Genomic DNA, 15316 nt, shown 5'->3' on the forward strand with positions numbered 1-15316 from the left:
AATGGCCTAAATGTCCAGCAAACATTCAAACATTCTAAATTTGTATAATGGACACCTTAGGGTTTTGTTTTGTTTTTTTTTTTTTTAAGATGGGGTCTTGAATACAACTCTTGCTGGCCTGGAATCTGGCTAATCTTCATCTCACAAATTCTAGTATTAAAGGCAATGCCTGGGGCTGGAGAGATGGCTCAGCGGTTAAGAGCACTGACTGCTCTTCCAGAGGTCCTGAGCTCAATTCCCAGCAACCACATGATGTCTCACAACCATCTGTAATGGGGATCTGATGCCCTCTTCTGACATGCAGATATATATGCAGAATACTGTGTACATAATAAATAGATCTTTTTAAAAAAAGGCAATGCCTGGCTAACAGATACCTTTGAATATGTTAGAATGCACTGTGGAGACTGAAGGTGTAGCTCTGTGGTAACATTCTTGCCTAGCATGCACAAGGCCTTGAGGACCACCGTAAATATGACGTAGATGATGTAAAGGCGTAAGTACTGACACACATGGCATGTGGAAAACCTTGAAAGCATGCCTCATCCTATCTAACTCTTTATACGAACTATCCGGAATAGGGTGGTGAATGAGTTTTGAACTCGGTTGTGGTGATGGCTATACAACTCTGTCAATATGCTGAAAGCCACTGGCTTGTACGTGTCATGTGGGTATGCAAATCCCATAGTGATAAGGCTATTTCTTTTAAATGAACAAACCCAATTTGGTTTAGTCACATGGGAGATATCACCCGTGACGTCAGACACAGCCCTCCTGCCTTCGAACAAGCATGTCACGGTATTTGCATAGTCTCCAGTGGTCTGTTTATGAGCAGGGCAGCCTTTGGTCAGACTGGTGCGCTATATCTAGGGGACAAGAAGCACTATTGTCTGCTTGGGGCCAGCTCTGGCCCATTGACAGGGTGGCCCAAGAGGAGATAAGGAGTTGGTGAGGGAGGAGTGAGTCAGACGCAGTGGTCAGGGGAATCTTGTAGCTTTGACTGACCAGCAATTAGGGTTGCTTCTTTATTTATACAGGTTTCACAGAACAAAGACAGGCTAATGATCATCCAGGAAGCATAGATTATTTTTCTCTGGACATGTGCTTGATTTTTTCAATACATGTTCAGGGTTACAAGTTCAGTCACAATGAGAAAGTACAAATAGAAGAGACTTTATTTTTATTATTAGCCCTATAACTCTGATTCAAAGAATCTACAGAACGTCTCCAGTAAAGCAAATATGTTTATTATATGACAGCCTGCTTTTAGGCTGGCAGCATTTACAGATTTTGTTTTGTTTAAAGCTTTACTTACCATGTATACAGTGTTCTGCCTGCATGTATGCCTGCAGACCAGCAAGCACACCAGATCTCATTAGAGATGCTTGTGAGCTACCATGTGGTTGCTGGAAATTGAACTCAGGACCTCTGAAAGAGCAGCCAGTGCTCTTAACCACTGAGCCATCTCTCCAGTCCAATATTTGCAGTTTTTAAAAGCATCCAAGACAGACAGAAAATGCCAGAACTGGTCTTTTTATGAATAGCAAACACTAACAGCTTTTATAGGTAACACTAACTCCTTTTAAGTATCATTTCATCACCTACTCTCTAAAGTAGGAAAAGGTTGTTTTAGTCAACCCATCTTATTGAGTTCTATTCCTCCTGGGGTGTACCCTGTACAACCCCCTTTCTATAAACTACATGTTCAGAGAGCTCTAAGCATATTAAAAAAGAAGCAAGAGGGGGCTGGAGAGATGGCTCAGCGGTTAAGAGCATCCGACTGCTCTTCCAGAGGTCCTGAGTTCAATTCCCAGCAACCACATGGTGGCTCACAACCATCTATAAAGAGATCCGATGCCCTCTTCTGGTGTATCTGAAGACAGCTACAGTGTACTTATATATATAATAAAAATGAATAAATCTTTAAAAAAAAAAAAGAAGCAAGAATCTGTTGCTAATTTTCTTGGCCAGAGTTGTTAACTCTCTCTGTTTACCCTGTGCCAATTGTACTGTTTGAGTTTGCTTAGCGGTGGATACCCCAAGAAGATTCCTGGATTCATGGCCTCCTTCACAAATTCCTAGCTTTTGCTTATCTGAGCTTATCACAATCTCTGAGGCATAAGGAAGTCTTCCAGATAGTGGCCAGATAAAGTTACTTCCACAAAAGCAGAAAAAGACTCAGTCACGATTTTCTTGGGAAAAGACATGAGTCATAATGCAGAAAGTCCCCAAGAACACAACACAACAGAGACCAAAACCTAAAAGTGAGAGAGAGATAGAATGACAGCAATCTCAGCATTGGCTCAGCTTTGCCAGAACTGGGTCAAACAGCTGTGCTGGTTCCACGGCTTTTATGGTTTCCACTGGATATAGCTGTTCAAACTCTTCCTGCCCTGCAAGGTTGGAGGCCCAAGGTGTTACTACCAGCCGCTTTGTTCAAAGTTTCCACCACAATTTCCCTTATCTCACAGAAATTAAAATAGGAGTTGGTAAACGAGATGTACTTAGAGTTTGACAGCAGACTCTGCCTTTCCTCTAGCAGGCTCACAATTGTACAGGAAAGGCTAGGCATGGTGGGGTGCATGGCAACGCCATTAGGGAAATGTAGAAAAAGGATCAGGAGTTCAAGACCAGTCTTGACTAGCAAGTTTCAGGCCAGCCTGGGCTAATTGAGATCCCCATTTTTCATGATCCCTCCCAAACATAAAACCGATTATGTAGAAAAGATGAAAGAGAAACCAGGAAATATACACGTTAACTGAGACATGGTAACTTATTCAGTCTGTTCTTGAAGGGAAGGGTACTTGGGACCCAGGCTGTTCTCTTTTAACAGAATTTTAAAAGGTCTTTAAATGTGTGACATTTTTACACATATAAATGAGGTACCTTGATATTGGTCCCTAACTCCCTTTCCCACTCCCCCAAGCATCTTCAACATATCCCATCCCCCTTCATGGCCCCTCCTCCTTTTTGTACTCCACTGAAACCAGTTAGCGCTGCTTGTTAGAATGTTGATAGATCTTGGCTTGATACTGTGTAGGTCCTCAATGCTGCAGCACATTCATGAGTACAGTAGCCATGTCATGGCCAGAAGTTCGCATCTCAAAGCACTCTTCTTGATCCTCCGGTTGTTACAGTTTTAAAATTAAAAAAAATATTTATTAGTTTTTAATTTATGTGTGTATATCATGTACACATGGGTGCCCATAGAAGCTGGAAGGGGGAGTTGGATTCCTGGAGCTAGAGTTATGGTGCTTGTGAAATACCTAATGTGGGTGCTCGATTGGGAATGGAACTCCAGTTCTCTGGAAGGGCAACATGGGATCTCTCCACCCCATGGATCTACACTCGTTTTCTTCCCTCTCATTGAAGGTGGGAGTGGGGAGGTTGATACAGATGCTTCATTTAATGCTGTACACTCAAAGGTCACTTATTCTCAGCCCTTTTTTTTTTAAAGATTTATTTACTTTATGTATGTGAGTACACTGTAGCTGCCTTCAGACACACCAGAAGAGGGCATCAGATCTCATTACAGATGGTTGTGAGCCATCATGTGGTTGCTGGGATTTGAACTCAGGACCTCTAGAAGAGCAGTCAAGTGCTCTTAACCACTGAGCCATCTCTCCAGCCCTATTCTCAGCTCATCATGTGGTTGCTGGGATTTGAACTCAGGACCTCTAGAAGAGCAGTCAAGTGCTCTTAACCACTGAGCCATCTCTCCAGCCCTATTCTCAGCTCTTGTTATGGTTTGAATATGCTTGGCCCAGGGAATAGCACTATTAGGAGGAGTGGCCTTGTTGGAGTAGGCGTGGCCTTGTTGGAGTAGGTGTGTCACTGTGGGTGTGGGCTTTAATACCCTCAACCTAGATTCCTGGAAGTCAGTCTTCCACTAGCAGCCTTCAGATGAATCTACCACTGAGCTAAATCCTCAGCCCCCAGATGAAGATGTAGAACTCTCAGCTCCTCCTATACCATGACTGCCTGGATGCTACCATGCTCCCACCTTGATGATAATGGATTGAACCTCTGAACCTGTAAGCCAGTCCCAATTAAATGTCCTTTATAAGATTTGCCTTGGTCGGGCTGGAGAGATGGCTCTGTGGTTAAGAGCACTGACTGCCCTACCAGAAGTCCTGAGTTCAAATCTCAGCAACCACATGGTGGCTCACAACCATCTGTAATGGGATCCAATGTTCTCTTCTGGTGTGTCTGAAGACAAGATTTGCCTTGGTCATGGTTCACAGCAGTAAAACCCTAACTAACTAAGACAGACTAGTTGTGAGTCTCTGTACCAATTGCTGCCCACTGCAGAAGAAGCATCTCTGGCTACGGTTGATAACAGCATGAATCAGTGGGTAAAACCAAACATTTAAAAGGCAGTCTGATAACATGGCAACTTAACAAAACAGCAGATGGTCCCTGCTTTTCTCCAGGGCCTAAGAGTTCCAAAGCTTTAGATCTGGTTTGCTGCAACAAGCATGAATTCTCTCCTTTGGAGCAGGCCTCAAATCTAATCCAAAAGCAGTCTGTTATCTTCATAACCTTTGTGCTACTATTGTGCCAGTGGCACCTGGCAGGCCACTACTGTAGCGTGTGGGAATTGACACTGAGCAATGCCACTGTTAATTTTCCTCCTACAGCAACCTGCCCAGCAACTTTTGACACTATGCAAACGAGCCAGCAAGAGGGAAGTTTTTGTGTCAGTTCCAACTTGATTTTCTATGTCTTGTGAAACCAACTTGCTACAAGTTTTAAGACTGGGTAGAGGAAAATGGTGAGTATGAATGGTGGCATTTTGAATGAGCCAGACCAGGTAGTTCTTTGTCTCCAGGTCAGTTTTCTTGATGGAGGATGAGATACCTTTGGTATCTTGGCTCTGGAGGGCAGCAGCATCAGCTCCCAGCTCCCACGTTCCAGTTAAACACACTAACTTAAAAAGTGAACAAGAGTGATGTTTTAGTAGCTGAGGGGAGGGCACATGCCTCCTGCTCTTTACAATATGCCCTCTTCAGACACTGACTTATGCATAAGATCTCAGTTCCCGGCCGTGTCTGAGCCGTCGCCCCCTTCAGTGAGTTTACATACAACCAGTGAGTTTTATTTCCCTATATCACCTCTACTAGCTTTGAGTGAGTGAAGGGATCGAGTGCACTGGGCAAGGACATTTTGCCCCTCAGCCTGCGAGTGCTGTTCTAGCAGTGGTTGATCAAAGCAGTGTTCTCAGCTGACAGGATCCCTGCCTTCGTGCTTTGGGTCAGCATGGGGTTCCTGGACAGAACTTACCTTCTAAGCAGGCTGTTCCACTGTGAGCCGACAGGTCAGTAAAAGGAGACTAGCGCTATGGTGCACTCTCTGCTTAAATGAACCATGAAGGATGCTTCTGGAAGACTCCGTGGGGTTCTTGGCTCACACCGCCCAGTATCGGCCACAGCCACACCCCTCTTGAGGAGACTATGGGCGGGTCCAAACAGTAGGAGTGTTGCTCAGAGCACCTGGAGCTTGAGCGCTTCCGGGAGCCGTAAGCCTACGTGGATGACACAGTGGAGGCCTAGGGACATCCACTTCCCCTCCTCCGGTGCAGTTCCGAGTGTTCAACAAGGCTGCCCAGACCATGCCTACCTACCACCTTTCCCCTTCAGCTTCCCATAAGCCCCGCCTTCGTCCCACCCAGCCCCACGCACACTCACTGGTTCCTTTCTACACAACCCCGCCTTCTTCCCCGCCTTTGGCCCCGCCCCGCCCGCCTCTGCTGCGGCGGCCTACGGCCACGGGTCAGAAGTACTCTGAGCTAGCCATGGCTGCCCGCGGCCCGCGGGTGTTGGTGGTGGGCGGCGGCATCGCGGGGTTGGGCGCTGTGCAGAGGCTTTGCCACCACCGGGCTGCTCCACACCTGCGGGTCCTGGAGGCTACCGCCTGCGCCGGGGGCCGCATCCGTTCAGAACGCTGCTTCGGTAACCGCTCCTTGGTCGACCCCAGACCCCATCCGGCTCCTACTGAGCCAGGAAGCCTTCTTATGTCGGCTTCCGGAGTAAAGGAACACACACCCACGTTCTCTGGGCCTGGAAAGTCAACTGCCCAAAGTTGTAGGGATGCATCCTAGGATCCCGCAGTTGCTTTGCACAGCTTTGGGGGTTCCTCGCGTTTCTCTTTAAGGAAGCCTGTACAGGGTGTCTTCCCGCTCCCCAGGAGTTCCCTAAACCTGGTCTGACCAAGCCATGCCTTTGGGAACCACTGAGGAACAGGTCCTGGTATACAAGGAGACCATGTGACTCTCAAGATGTTCCTTTAGTGTGTTTGGGAAAGGGTGGGGCTGAATTTTCTTGGGAGAGGGCTTCCAGGTAGCATTTCCTGTGCCCTCCTAGGTGGTGTAGTGGAGCTGGGTGCACACTGGATCCATGGGCCCTCCCAGGGCAATCCTGTCTTCCAGCTGGCTGCGGAGTTCGGGCTCCTGGGGGAGAAAGAATTATCGGAAGAGAACCAGCTGGTGGAGACAGGAGGGCACGTGGCCCTACCCTCCGTGAGCTGTACCAGTTCTGGAACAAGTGTGAGCCTGGAGCTGGTGACAGAGATGGGCAGTTTGTTCTATGGACTGATAGACCGGACCCGAGAATTCCTGAATGAATCGGAGACCCCAATGGCCAGTGTTGGCGAGTTCTTGAAGAAGGAGATAAGTCAGCAGGTGGCTAATTGGACTGAGGATGAGAACACCAAAAGGCTCAAGCTGGCTGTCCTGAATACCTTCTTCAACATAGAGTGTTGTGTGAGCGGTACCCACAGCATGGACCTGGTGGCCCTTGCACCGTTCGGGGAGTACACAGTATTGCCGGGGCTGGATTGCACCTTGTCTGGGTATGGGCCATAGCCCTGTTAGCTCTGTCCATCCTGTCCAGGCAGAGGCACTAGACCAGAGAGAGGAGGGAAAAGGGGGAGAGGAGGAGGCCTGGAGTGGGCAGGTGAGGGCACTGCCCTCCCATTCAGAGAGATTGGTTTCTCTTTCTCCTAGTTGTGTTTGTGTAAGCAAAGATGTGTCTAGGGAATTGGGAAGGAAATACCTTGAATGCTCGTTTCTTCTGATATCCTAGGATATCTCCTATACCAGGTGTTACACAAGGGCCTTCAGATCCAGAGATGCCAAGCAGGTTCCTTCCCTGTGGCAGACAGGCATGTGCATGCTTCCAGGAACAAAGACAATGGGCAGGGCTGCATCCTCCTCCCCTGCTCCGCCCTCCACTTCAGGTCCAAGGCTTCTTTCTGTCTAGGAGATAGGATTTGTGACTCAGGAAGTGTACAGATGGGGCTGGTGTGGTGGTGGGGAGCTCAGATTCTCATGGGAACTAGTCAGTGTTGTGTGCATTGACTCATTTGACCCTTACTAGCAAGGAGGTAGATTTAATGGGGTTGCCTTAAACAACATTGCTCTCCTTCTGACTCTGAGTGACGGACGCCCCCCCCCCCCCCCTGGATACCGGTGGCATCTCGGGCAGGTTATTTCTGCCAGTTACCTTTCTGGGGCCTGCTTCGCTACACATCACCTTCTGTCTCTCCTAGCGGCTACCAAGGACTTACCAACTGCATACTGGCTTCCTTGCCCAAGGAGGTGATGGTTTTTGACAAGCCAGTGAAGACCATTCACTGGAATGGGTCCTTCCAGGAAGCTGCTTTTCCAGGGGAGACCTTCCCCGTGTTGGTAGAGTGTGAAGATGGTGCCCGCCTGCCTGCGCATCATGTCATCGTCACGGTGCCATTAGGTAGAACTCACTTTTTCTGATTAAGTTGTCTGTCTAGACCCCTGCCCACCACAGGCCTCTGGTGTTTCTTCTCCATCCTTGGCTGTGGGTTTTTACCGAGCTGTTGAGTCCATGTTTTTATGCTAAGGATCTCCAGGTGAATGAAAGGGCTCCACTGTAATTTGTGGCAGTTGTAGCCATCCTGCCTCAGCCTCCTGGTTGCTGGAGTCACCGTGCTGCTTGGCCTGGCTAATATTGTCAGAGATGTCATTATTAATAAATGCTAGTGGGAGCTCAGTAGTTCTTGCTGCCCTGTTTCATGTGGTGTAACATGAGAATTTCGAAGTGCTTTTGTGGCTGCATCTTGGTAGATGGCAGGAGTGGTTTGTTCTTGAAGATCTAGATAGAATCACATTTCTTCCCATGCCCTGTGTATGGGGAAACTGTCTCTGTCATGTGCCTGGTTATGACCTTGCAGGCTTCCTGTTGTACTGATTTTCTTCCTTTTTTTTTTTCTTAAACTTTAATTTTTATTTTGAGACAGGGTCTGGCCATGTAGGATGGCTCAGACCTCACTATGTAAGCCGAGCTTGTGTCAAACTCAGAGATCCACCTACTTATGCCACCTAAGTGCTGGGATCAAAGGCCTTCTTGCTTTCGTATTGGCTTCAAGCAGATGTTCTCTCCTCTGGTTTGTCCTTGTTGTTTGTCTGACTGTGGGCTGTGCTTCTCTTTTTTCCTACTTAGACTCAGCTAAGCATATTCAGTGGCAGAGCGTTTGCACCGTTGAAGCCCTGCGTTCAATTTCTAGCATAGTAAAGAGCAAAACAAGCTTCCGGTGAAATCTGTGTGGTGACTACCACAGACTGACCCTGAGTAGTGTGACTGGCAGAGATGGACGGTCAGGAGCGAGCTGTTCCTACACAGTCCTACTTAACTGTCCCTCTGTGACCAGGAGTCTGTAGTTTCCCTCCAGCATGGTAGCAGTCAACCTTGAGTCCTGATGGCCAGGTCCAGCCTTTGGCATTTGTCTCCAGGTACCTGAATGAATGGAGGAGATGTTTAGAAGCACTTTTCTCTGTACAATCAGGACAGATTCCTGTTGATGTGGATTCTACTTAAAACAGAACTTATTTATTCTTGTTTTTTTTAAAGATCTATTTATGTATTATAAAAGTGCTCTGCATATGTATCTGCTTGTCAGAAGAGGGCATCTGATCCCATTATAGATGATTGTGAGCCATCATATGGTTGCTGGGAATTGAACTCAGGACCTCTGGAAGAGCAGTGCTCTCAACCTCTGAACCATCTCTCCAGCCCATTTATTTTTATTTTTATTTTTTAAGCAAGGTCTTACCATGTAACTGTCCTGGGCTCTGTATGAAGACCAGGCTGGCTTTAAACTCACAGAGAACCATGCCTGTCACTGCCTCCCGAGTGCTGAGATTAAAGACATGTACCACAAAACCTGTCTTAAACTACATCCCAATTTGAATTGCAGGTTTTCTTAAAGAACATCAAGATACCTTCTTTGAGCCACCACTGCCTGCCAAAAAGGCAGAAGCCATCAGAAAACTAGGCTTTGGTACCAACAACAAAATCTTCTTGGAGTTCGAGGAGCCTTTCTGGGAGCCTGACTGCCAGTTCATCCAGGTGGTGTGGGAAGATACATCACCCCTACAGGACTCGCCCCTCTCACTCCAAGACACCTGGTTCAAGAAGCTCATTGGATTTTTGGTCCTGCCTTCTTTTGAGTATGTATGCATCCAGGAGCCCTAGGGAAGCGTTTGCCAGCTCGCAAGTCTTAGTCTATTGGAGGAGCCGACTGTGTATAGTTTGCTGCCAAGTATTTCTGAGTGTTTAATTGGGGGAGGGGCATGTACTTCTGAAATTTACAGATACCCTCACTCTGGCTCCCTGAAAGACAGATGGAGGCCCAAAATATACTCCTGGACTCCAGGTATGACATACATACATACACACACACACACACACACACACACACACACACACACACACAGACACACACACACGTAATTGAAACTTTATTTGGATCTGTCTGTACCTGTAGAAATAGTACTTAGATGGGAGCTAAAGCTCCTTCTTCATAATGGAAACAGAGACCCACAGTTAGCCAGGCATAGTGACTCACTCCTGTAATCATAATACTAGGTAAACTGAGGCAGGAAGAACATGAGTGTGAATATGTCAGACTCTCAAAAGGACAGACAGACCCACAGGCCTACAGATGAAAGGGCTCAGCCATCCTCTAAAGGAGTGTACTTTTTCTGGGTACTAATTCTAGGTACTGTGTGTCTCCAAGGGTAGCCTAGGATGAAGACTCATGTCGGAGAACACATTGAACTGTTGTCACGTGAAGAAAGGAGTCCACATTCCACTTAGAGGTCTGGCAAGAAAGGGCCATGTTCTTAGCCTAAAAAGACTGGGATCCGTGTCAGCAGGAGCCCACAGCCGCAGAGCAGCCTTCCCCCTGGGAGGAAGGGAGAGAGGGAGTTGTTTTCACAGAGGCTCGACTGACTTTCAAGATGGAAACAGATCATGGCTGCAATTGTCAGCTCTTCAGTAGGAACTTAGACCCTGTGTTCCATTGAAAAATGACATTTTCTTTTCTTTTTTTTTTTTTTTTTTTGTTCCTTTTTTTTCGGAGCTGGGGACCGAACCCAGGGCCTTGCGCTTCCTAGGCAAGCGCTCTAACACTGAGCTAAATCCCCAACCCCGAAAAATGACATTTTCTAAAAAAAATTGCATCAATTTTTTTATTTCCCTTTTTGTTATTCTTCCTTCTCCTCCCCCTCCTCCTCCCCCTCCTCCTCCCCCTCCTCCTCCCCCCCTTCCTCCCCCTCCTCTTCCTCCCCCTCCTCCTCCTCCTCCTCCAAAAGATCTATGCCACATGCCTGAAGCTCTTGAGACGCCAACAACAGGTGTCAGATTCTCTAGAACTGGAGTTAGAGATGGCTGTTAGCTACCACGGGGAACTGGGAGTTGAACCCTGATCCTCTGGAAGAGAAGAGGATTTTTCTTTCTTTTTTTTTTTTTTGGTTCTTTTTTTTTGGAGCTGGGGACCGAACCCAGGGCCTTGCGCTTCCTAGGCAAGCGCTCTACCACTGAGCTAAATCCCCAACCCCGAAGAGGATTTTTCTAATCCTGTATGTGTGTGGATAAAGATCAATATAAATGAAGCAGAAGCAGTTAAGACTCTGGAGTCTTCTCCTCAGCCAGTTATCAAGGAGAGTTGTCGATAAACAAAACCCTGCCACCTTTTAAATTCAATTTGTTTGAGATAATACGCTTGTCCCCTCCCATCCCTGTGTGTGTGTGTGTGTGTGTGTGTGTGCTTACTGACTGGAGGCCAGAGGTGGACTTCAGGCATCTTCCTCTGTCACTCTGTACCCTATTTTTTGAGACAGGGTCTCTCACTGACTTTTGCCTCTCCATAACTGGGGTCATTCAGAAACTGTTGGTTATGGTAAATTTGTCAGTATCACCCCTGATGTCAAAAAACTGTCAGCACTGTGAGGCTGTTACATCAATGGCAACCATACAGTTTTGCTGAAATTCTGATTTTGCTTGAGAGCTTAAATTTCATTCTTATCAATACGTACTATTCACGTTTTCTTTTCCTGAGAACATATCTGCTTGGTATCAAGGTTGGCTAGGTATCCTTGTAGGGAAGGAAGGTGTGTGTGAAGGAAGCAGCCCCAAACACAAGGCAGCACACCAAGAATCCTTTATACCCCTTCCCCTTTCTTCATCTAGACATAGAAAGATGCAGCCCACGGCCAACATTTAATAAAACCAGTAACTCTTCAGACACACCAGAGGGGGCATCTGATCCCATTATAGATGGTTGTGAGCCACCATGTGGTTGCTGGGATTTGAACTCAGGACCTCTGGAAGAGCAGTCAGTGCTCTTAACCACTGAGCCACCTCTCCAGCCCTCCAAGTCACTAACTTTTCCTATTTCATTAAGGACCTTCTCAAGGGAAATCAGCATTGCCCACGTGCCTGGTGGTGAAGAGCACAAAGCTTGGGCTGCCTTGTCAGTACCTCCGTCCTCTGGGGGACACTTGCCTGCTCTGCTCTTGCACATTTGGTACAAGACACGAGGTGGACATGGCACATGCTGCTTTAGGGTTGTGAAAGTAGCCGGATACTTTGAGAGCTAAGAGCATAGGAGAGCTCTGGTGGGGGCCCTGGCATAGTGCGTGTGTGGCCAGCAAACCTGTCTCCCATCTTTCTGTTTGCACAGGTCTTCACATGTGCTCTGTGCGTTTATTGCTGGGCTCCAGTCGGAGTTTATGGAGACTCTGTCAGATGAAGAAGTGCTTCTGTCTCTAACCCAAGTACTCCGGAGGGTGACAGGTACGTCCCATTTTATTTATTTTAACTTTTATTTATTTTTTAACTTTTTTATTGGATTTTTTAAAATTTACATTTCAAATGTTATCCTCTTTCCCGATTTCCTGTCCCTAAACCCCCTATCCCATCCTTATTCCTCTTCTTCTATGAGATCTAGATCTAGATATACATACACACATATATATACACATAGCATATGTATCAGAGTATATATTTTACAGAAGAATATATATTCTGTATTCCTTACTCATTTTTATTTTATTTTTTATATTTACTATTTATTTTATGTATATAAGTACTCTATCTGCATGTACATCTCCATGCCAGAAGAGGGCATCAGATCTCATTACAGATGGTTGTGAGCCACCATGTGGTTGCTGGAAATTGAACTCAGGACCTCTGGAAGAGCAGTCAGTGCTCTTAACCACTGAGCCATCTCTCCAGCCCCCCAGCTATATATTTTATTGGCTAAACTCTAAAGAGGAAGTGAACTTGGAAAAGAGAAGTAGGAATTCCGCCCTGCACATCTCCAAGACAACTTTCTTCCTAGGCAGTGGGCGAACACTTCCTAGTTTTATTTTCTAAAATCTTCTGCCCCAAATAAATGCAGTTGTCCCTGTCACGTGCTTTCAGGTAAGAAACGTATAGGAGGCTTGTCACAGGGCTGCTTATTGGCACCAGCTGTCCCTGTGCAGTGTTGGAGAGCAGCTAAGACTGGATGCCTCTTAGGAAGGCATGCACTGGCTTGGTTTTCTCCAGATTAGTGATAATTCTGATTGAACGTATCTCTGTTTCAGGAAACCCACAATTGCCAGCAGCCAAGAGCGTGCTGAGGTCTCGATGGCACAGTGCCCCATACACCCGAGGGTCCTACAGCTATGTGGCTGTGGGCAGCACTGGCGATGACCTAGATCTGATGGCTCAGCCTCTCCCAGCAGATGGAACTGGCACCCAGGTATAGTGGCCTGCTTTGGGGTGGGGCACTGGGGATCCCCCTGCTAACTAAGGCCTAAAGGTGATGTGGTGTGAGTGATGGGTAGGGCAGGCATCTCACAGACACACAGCCAGTTTCTTTTTGAAAATAGGAGTGACTTAAAGCCCAGTGCGCTGGCATACACTCACAGTCTCAGCGCTCGGGAGGCAGAGGCAGGGGGACTGTTAAGAGTCTACAGCCAGCCTGGTCTATTGAACAAGTTATGGGCCAGCCAAGGCTAGTAAGACTCTGTCTCAACAAACTCAGACCCAAACTCCGAACTTAAAACGTGTTATTCCTATCAGAAACACACATACCCACGGTCTACAGGACTGTACAGTGTTGTCTATGGAAGTAAAATGAAACAAGTAGCCAGTAGGGACAGCCGTCTTCTCCCCCACTGTGCTTCCAGATGTCTTTCTTTTGCATTGGGGCTGAAACCCTGAGCACACCAGGCAAGCATGCTACCACTGATTGACATTCCCCCCAACTCTCCTGATTCTAATAGCAAATGTCTAGGTGGGCCCAGTGGCTCATGCCTCTGTAATCCCAGCTAAAATGATCACTAGGTTAATCTGGTATAGGAAGAGTCAGTCCAGCCAGAAGCACATAGTGGAACTGTTTCAAAACAATTTAATTATGGAGACCAACTGTCCAGGAGCAGGTAGAGCAGTGAGTGGGTGCTGTCCCCTTCCTCTACCCACTACTCTTCCTCCTACCACAGTGGGCAGAGTCTACCCACTGTCCCTTAGCTTACTGAGCAGTTATCCATGTAGATATTTCAGTGCTTATCCCTAAGACAGTTACTCAGTATCACTCGGTATTCACTGCTCAGTGTGCCACTTGTCTCCTGGTCCCTGTCACCTTGCTTATTGTCGTGCCACTTTTAGTTGTAGGCTGCGACTTCTCACCACTCTGGTATATTCGGTTTAGCTGCACTCTCCCGTGGAAGTTTAGCAAATTCTTCTGATCATAGTTCAGGGACCTACCACCTGGGTGCTTCGTCACACCTGCCTGGCACGGGCAGGTTTGGCTTCTGCCCATTTGTAGATGTCAGTCGATGGGCAGGGGCTCTGTTTTCTGTGTATCTCTCCACAGCTGTCCTATTTGCATCCCTGTTCTAACGTGGCCCTTTTCTGCAGCTCCAGGTACTCTTTGCTGGGGAAGCCACACATCGGACATTTTATTCTACCACACACGGAGCCCTCCTGTCTGGCTGGAGGGAAGCTGATCGCCTCATTGGTCTGTGGGACTCACAGGCGGAGCAGTCCCGGCCCAGGCTGTGAGTGCCTGCTGCTCTGCTCTACCACTCGGGCTGACCAAGCTCTCAGTCTGGTTTGAGGTTTGGGGATCTTACTGGTAGCTTTAATTTTGGGAAAGTGGCCTTGTTTCACATATCTGTTGGAGTCTGGCTTGGTCTGACCATTGATGCCCTGCTAACTGTTGTACACATAAAGCAATTAACACTGCCTGTGTGTAGAGTACTTCTCATACTGCATCCAGTTCTCAACCTATCCCCACCTGGTGCAGGTCCTGTCTCTGGCCCTTCTATCTCTAGTTCATAGAGAACCTCTCTGGGTTCTTTGGGTTTTAAGACCCATGGTTGCCCTTTGTCCTGTTAGTAAAGGCGTTTCGGGGATAGAGGGATGGCTCAGTGGTTAAGAGCACTGACTTGCTTTTCCAGAGGTCATGAGTTCAATTCCCAACAAGTACATGGTGGCTCACAACCATCTGTAACAGGATTCGATGCCCTTTTCTGGTGTGTCTGAAGACATCAAAAGTGTACTCATCTAAATAAAATAGATAAACCTTTTTAAAAAAGGAGCTAGAGAGATGGCTCAGCAGTTAAGAGCACTGGCTATTTTTCCAGAGGTCCTGACTTCAATTCCCAGCACCCACATGGTGGCTTATAAGCATCTGTAATGGGATCTGATGCCCTCTTCTGGCACACAGGTGTATATTTGGAGAGAGTATACATACATAAAATAAATAGTGAAGGTGTTTACAGGGTTCCCACAGCTCTTGTCCAGGACCATGGCTAATGAATCCTCCTTGGATCACTAAGGACTCAGTATCCAGTACCTTACACTGGTAGACTGACTAAATGATCATGTAGGACATATCCTATCCTGACCTGTCTTGTTGGGGGAGTAGGTTGGCCAAACACAGGGAGGGTGTGGGGAATGAGAGAGTATGGAGTAAGGATGCCGCGGAGCCAGGTGTGGGGGCAGATGTG

General features: G+C 47.2%; 1 protein-coding gene and 1 long non-coding RNA gene across 4 annotated transcripts; one reads left to right on the top strand and one right to left on the bottom strand.

The window, feature by feature from the left end:
* Window positions 1-2188: 2188 nt before the first annotated feature.
* On the bottom strand, window positions 2189-5647 carry LOC134485198 (uncharacterized). The gene is made up of 2 exons (XR_015652703.1): window positions 5284-5647; window positions 2189-3122 (listed from the first exon to the last, which is right to left on the bottom strand). It is a non-coding gene; the product is annotated as an uncharacterized LOC134485198 (long non-coding RNA).
* Window positions 5648-5751: 104 nt separating this feature from the next.
* On the top strand, window positions 5752-14553 carry Paox (polyamine oxidase). 3 transcript variants are annotated; one of them, NM_001398772.1, is given in 7 exon segments: window positions 5752-5951; window positions 6363-6849; window positions 7549-7748; window positions 9229-9481; window positions 11998-12110; window positions 12905-13062; window positions 14223-14553. In NM_001398772.1, coding segments are annotated over 7 exon segments (1512 nt in total). In that variant the 5' UTR covers window positions 5752-5794; the 3' UTR covers window positions 14367-14553.
* The last annotated feature ends 763 nt before the right edge of the window (window positions 14554-15316 follow it).

The sequence above is a fragment of the Rattus norvegicus genome, chromosome 1 (genome assembly GCF_021556685.1).
Source record: "Rattus norvegicus strain SHRSP/BbbUtx chromosome 1, alternate assembly SHRSP_T2T, whole genome shotgun sequence".
NCBI lineage: Eukaryota > Metazoa > Chordata > Mammalia > Rodentia > Muridae > Rattus > Rattus norvegicus.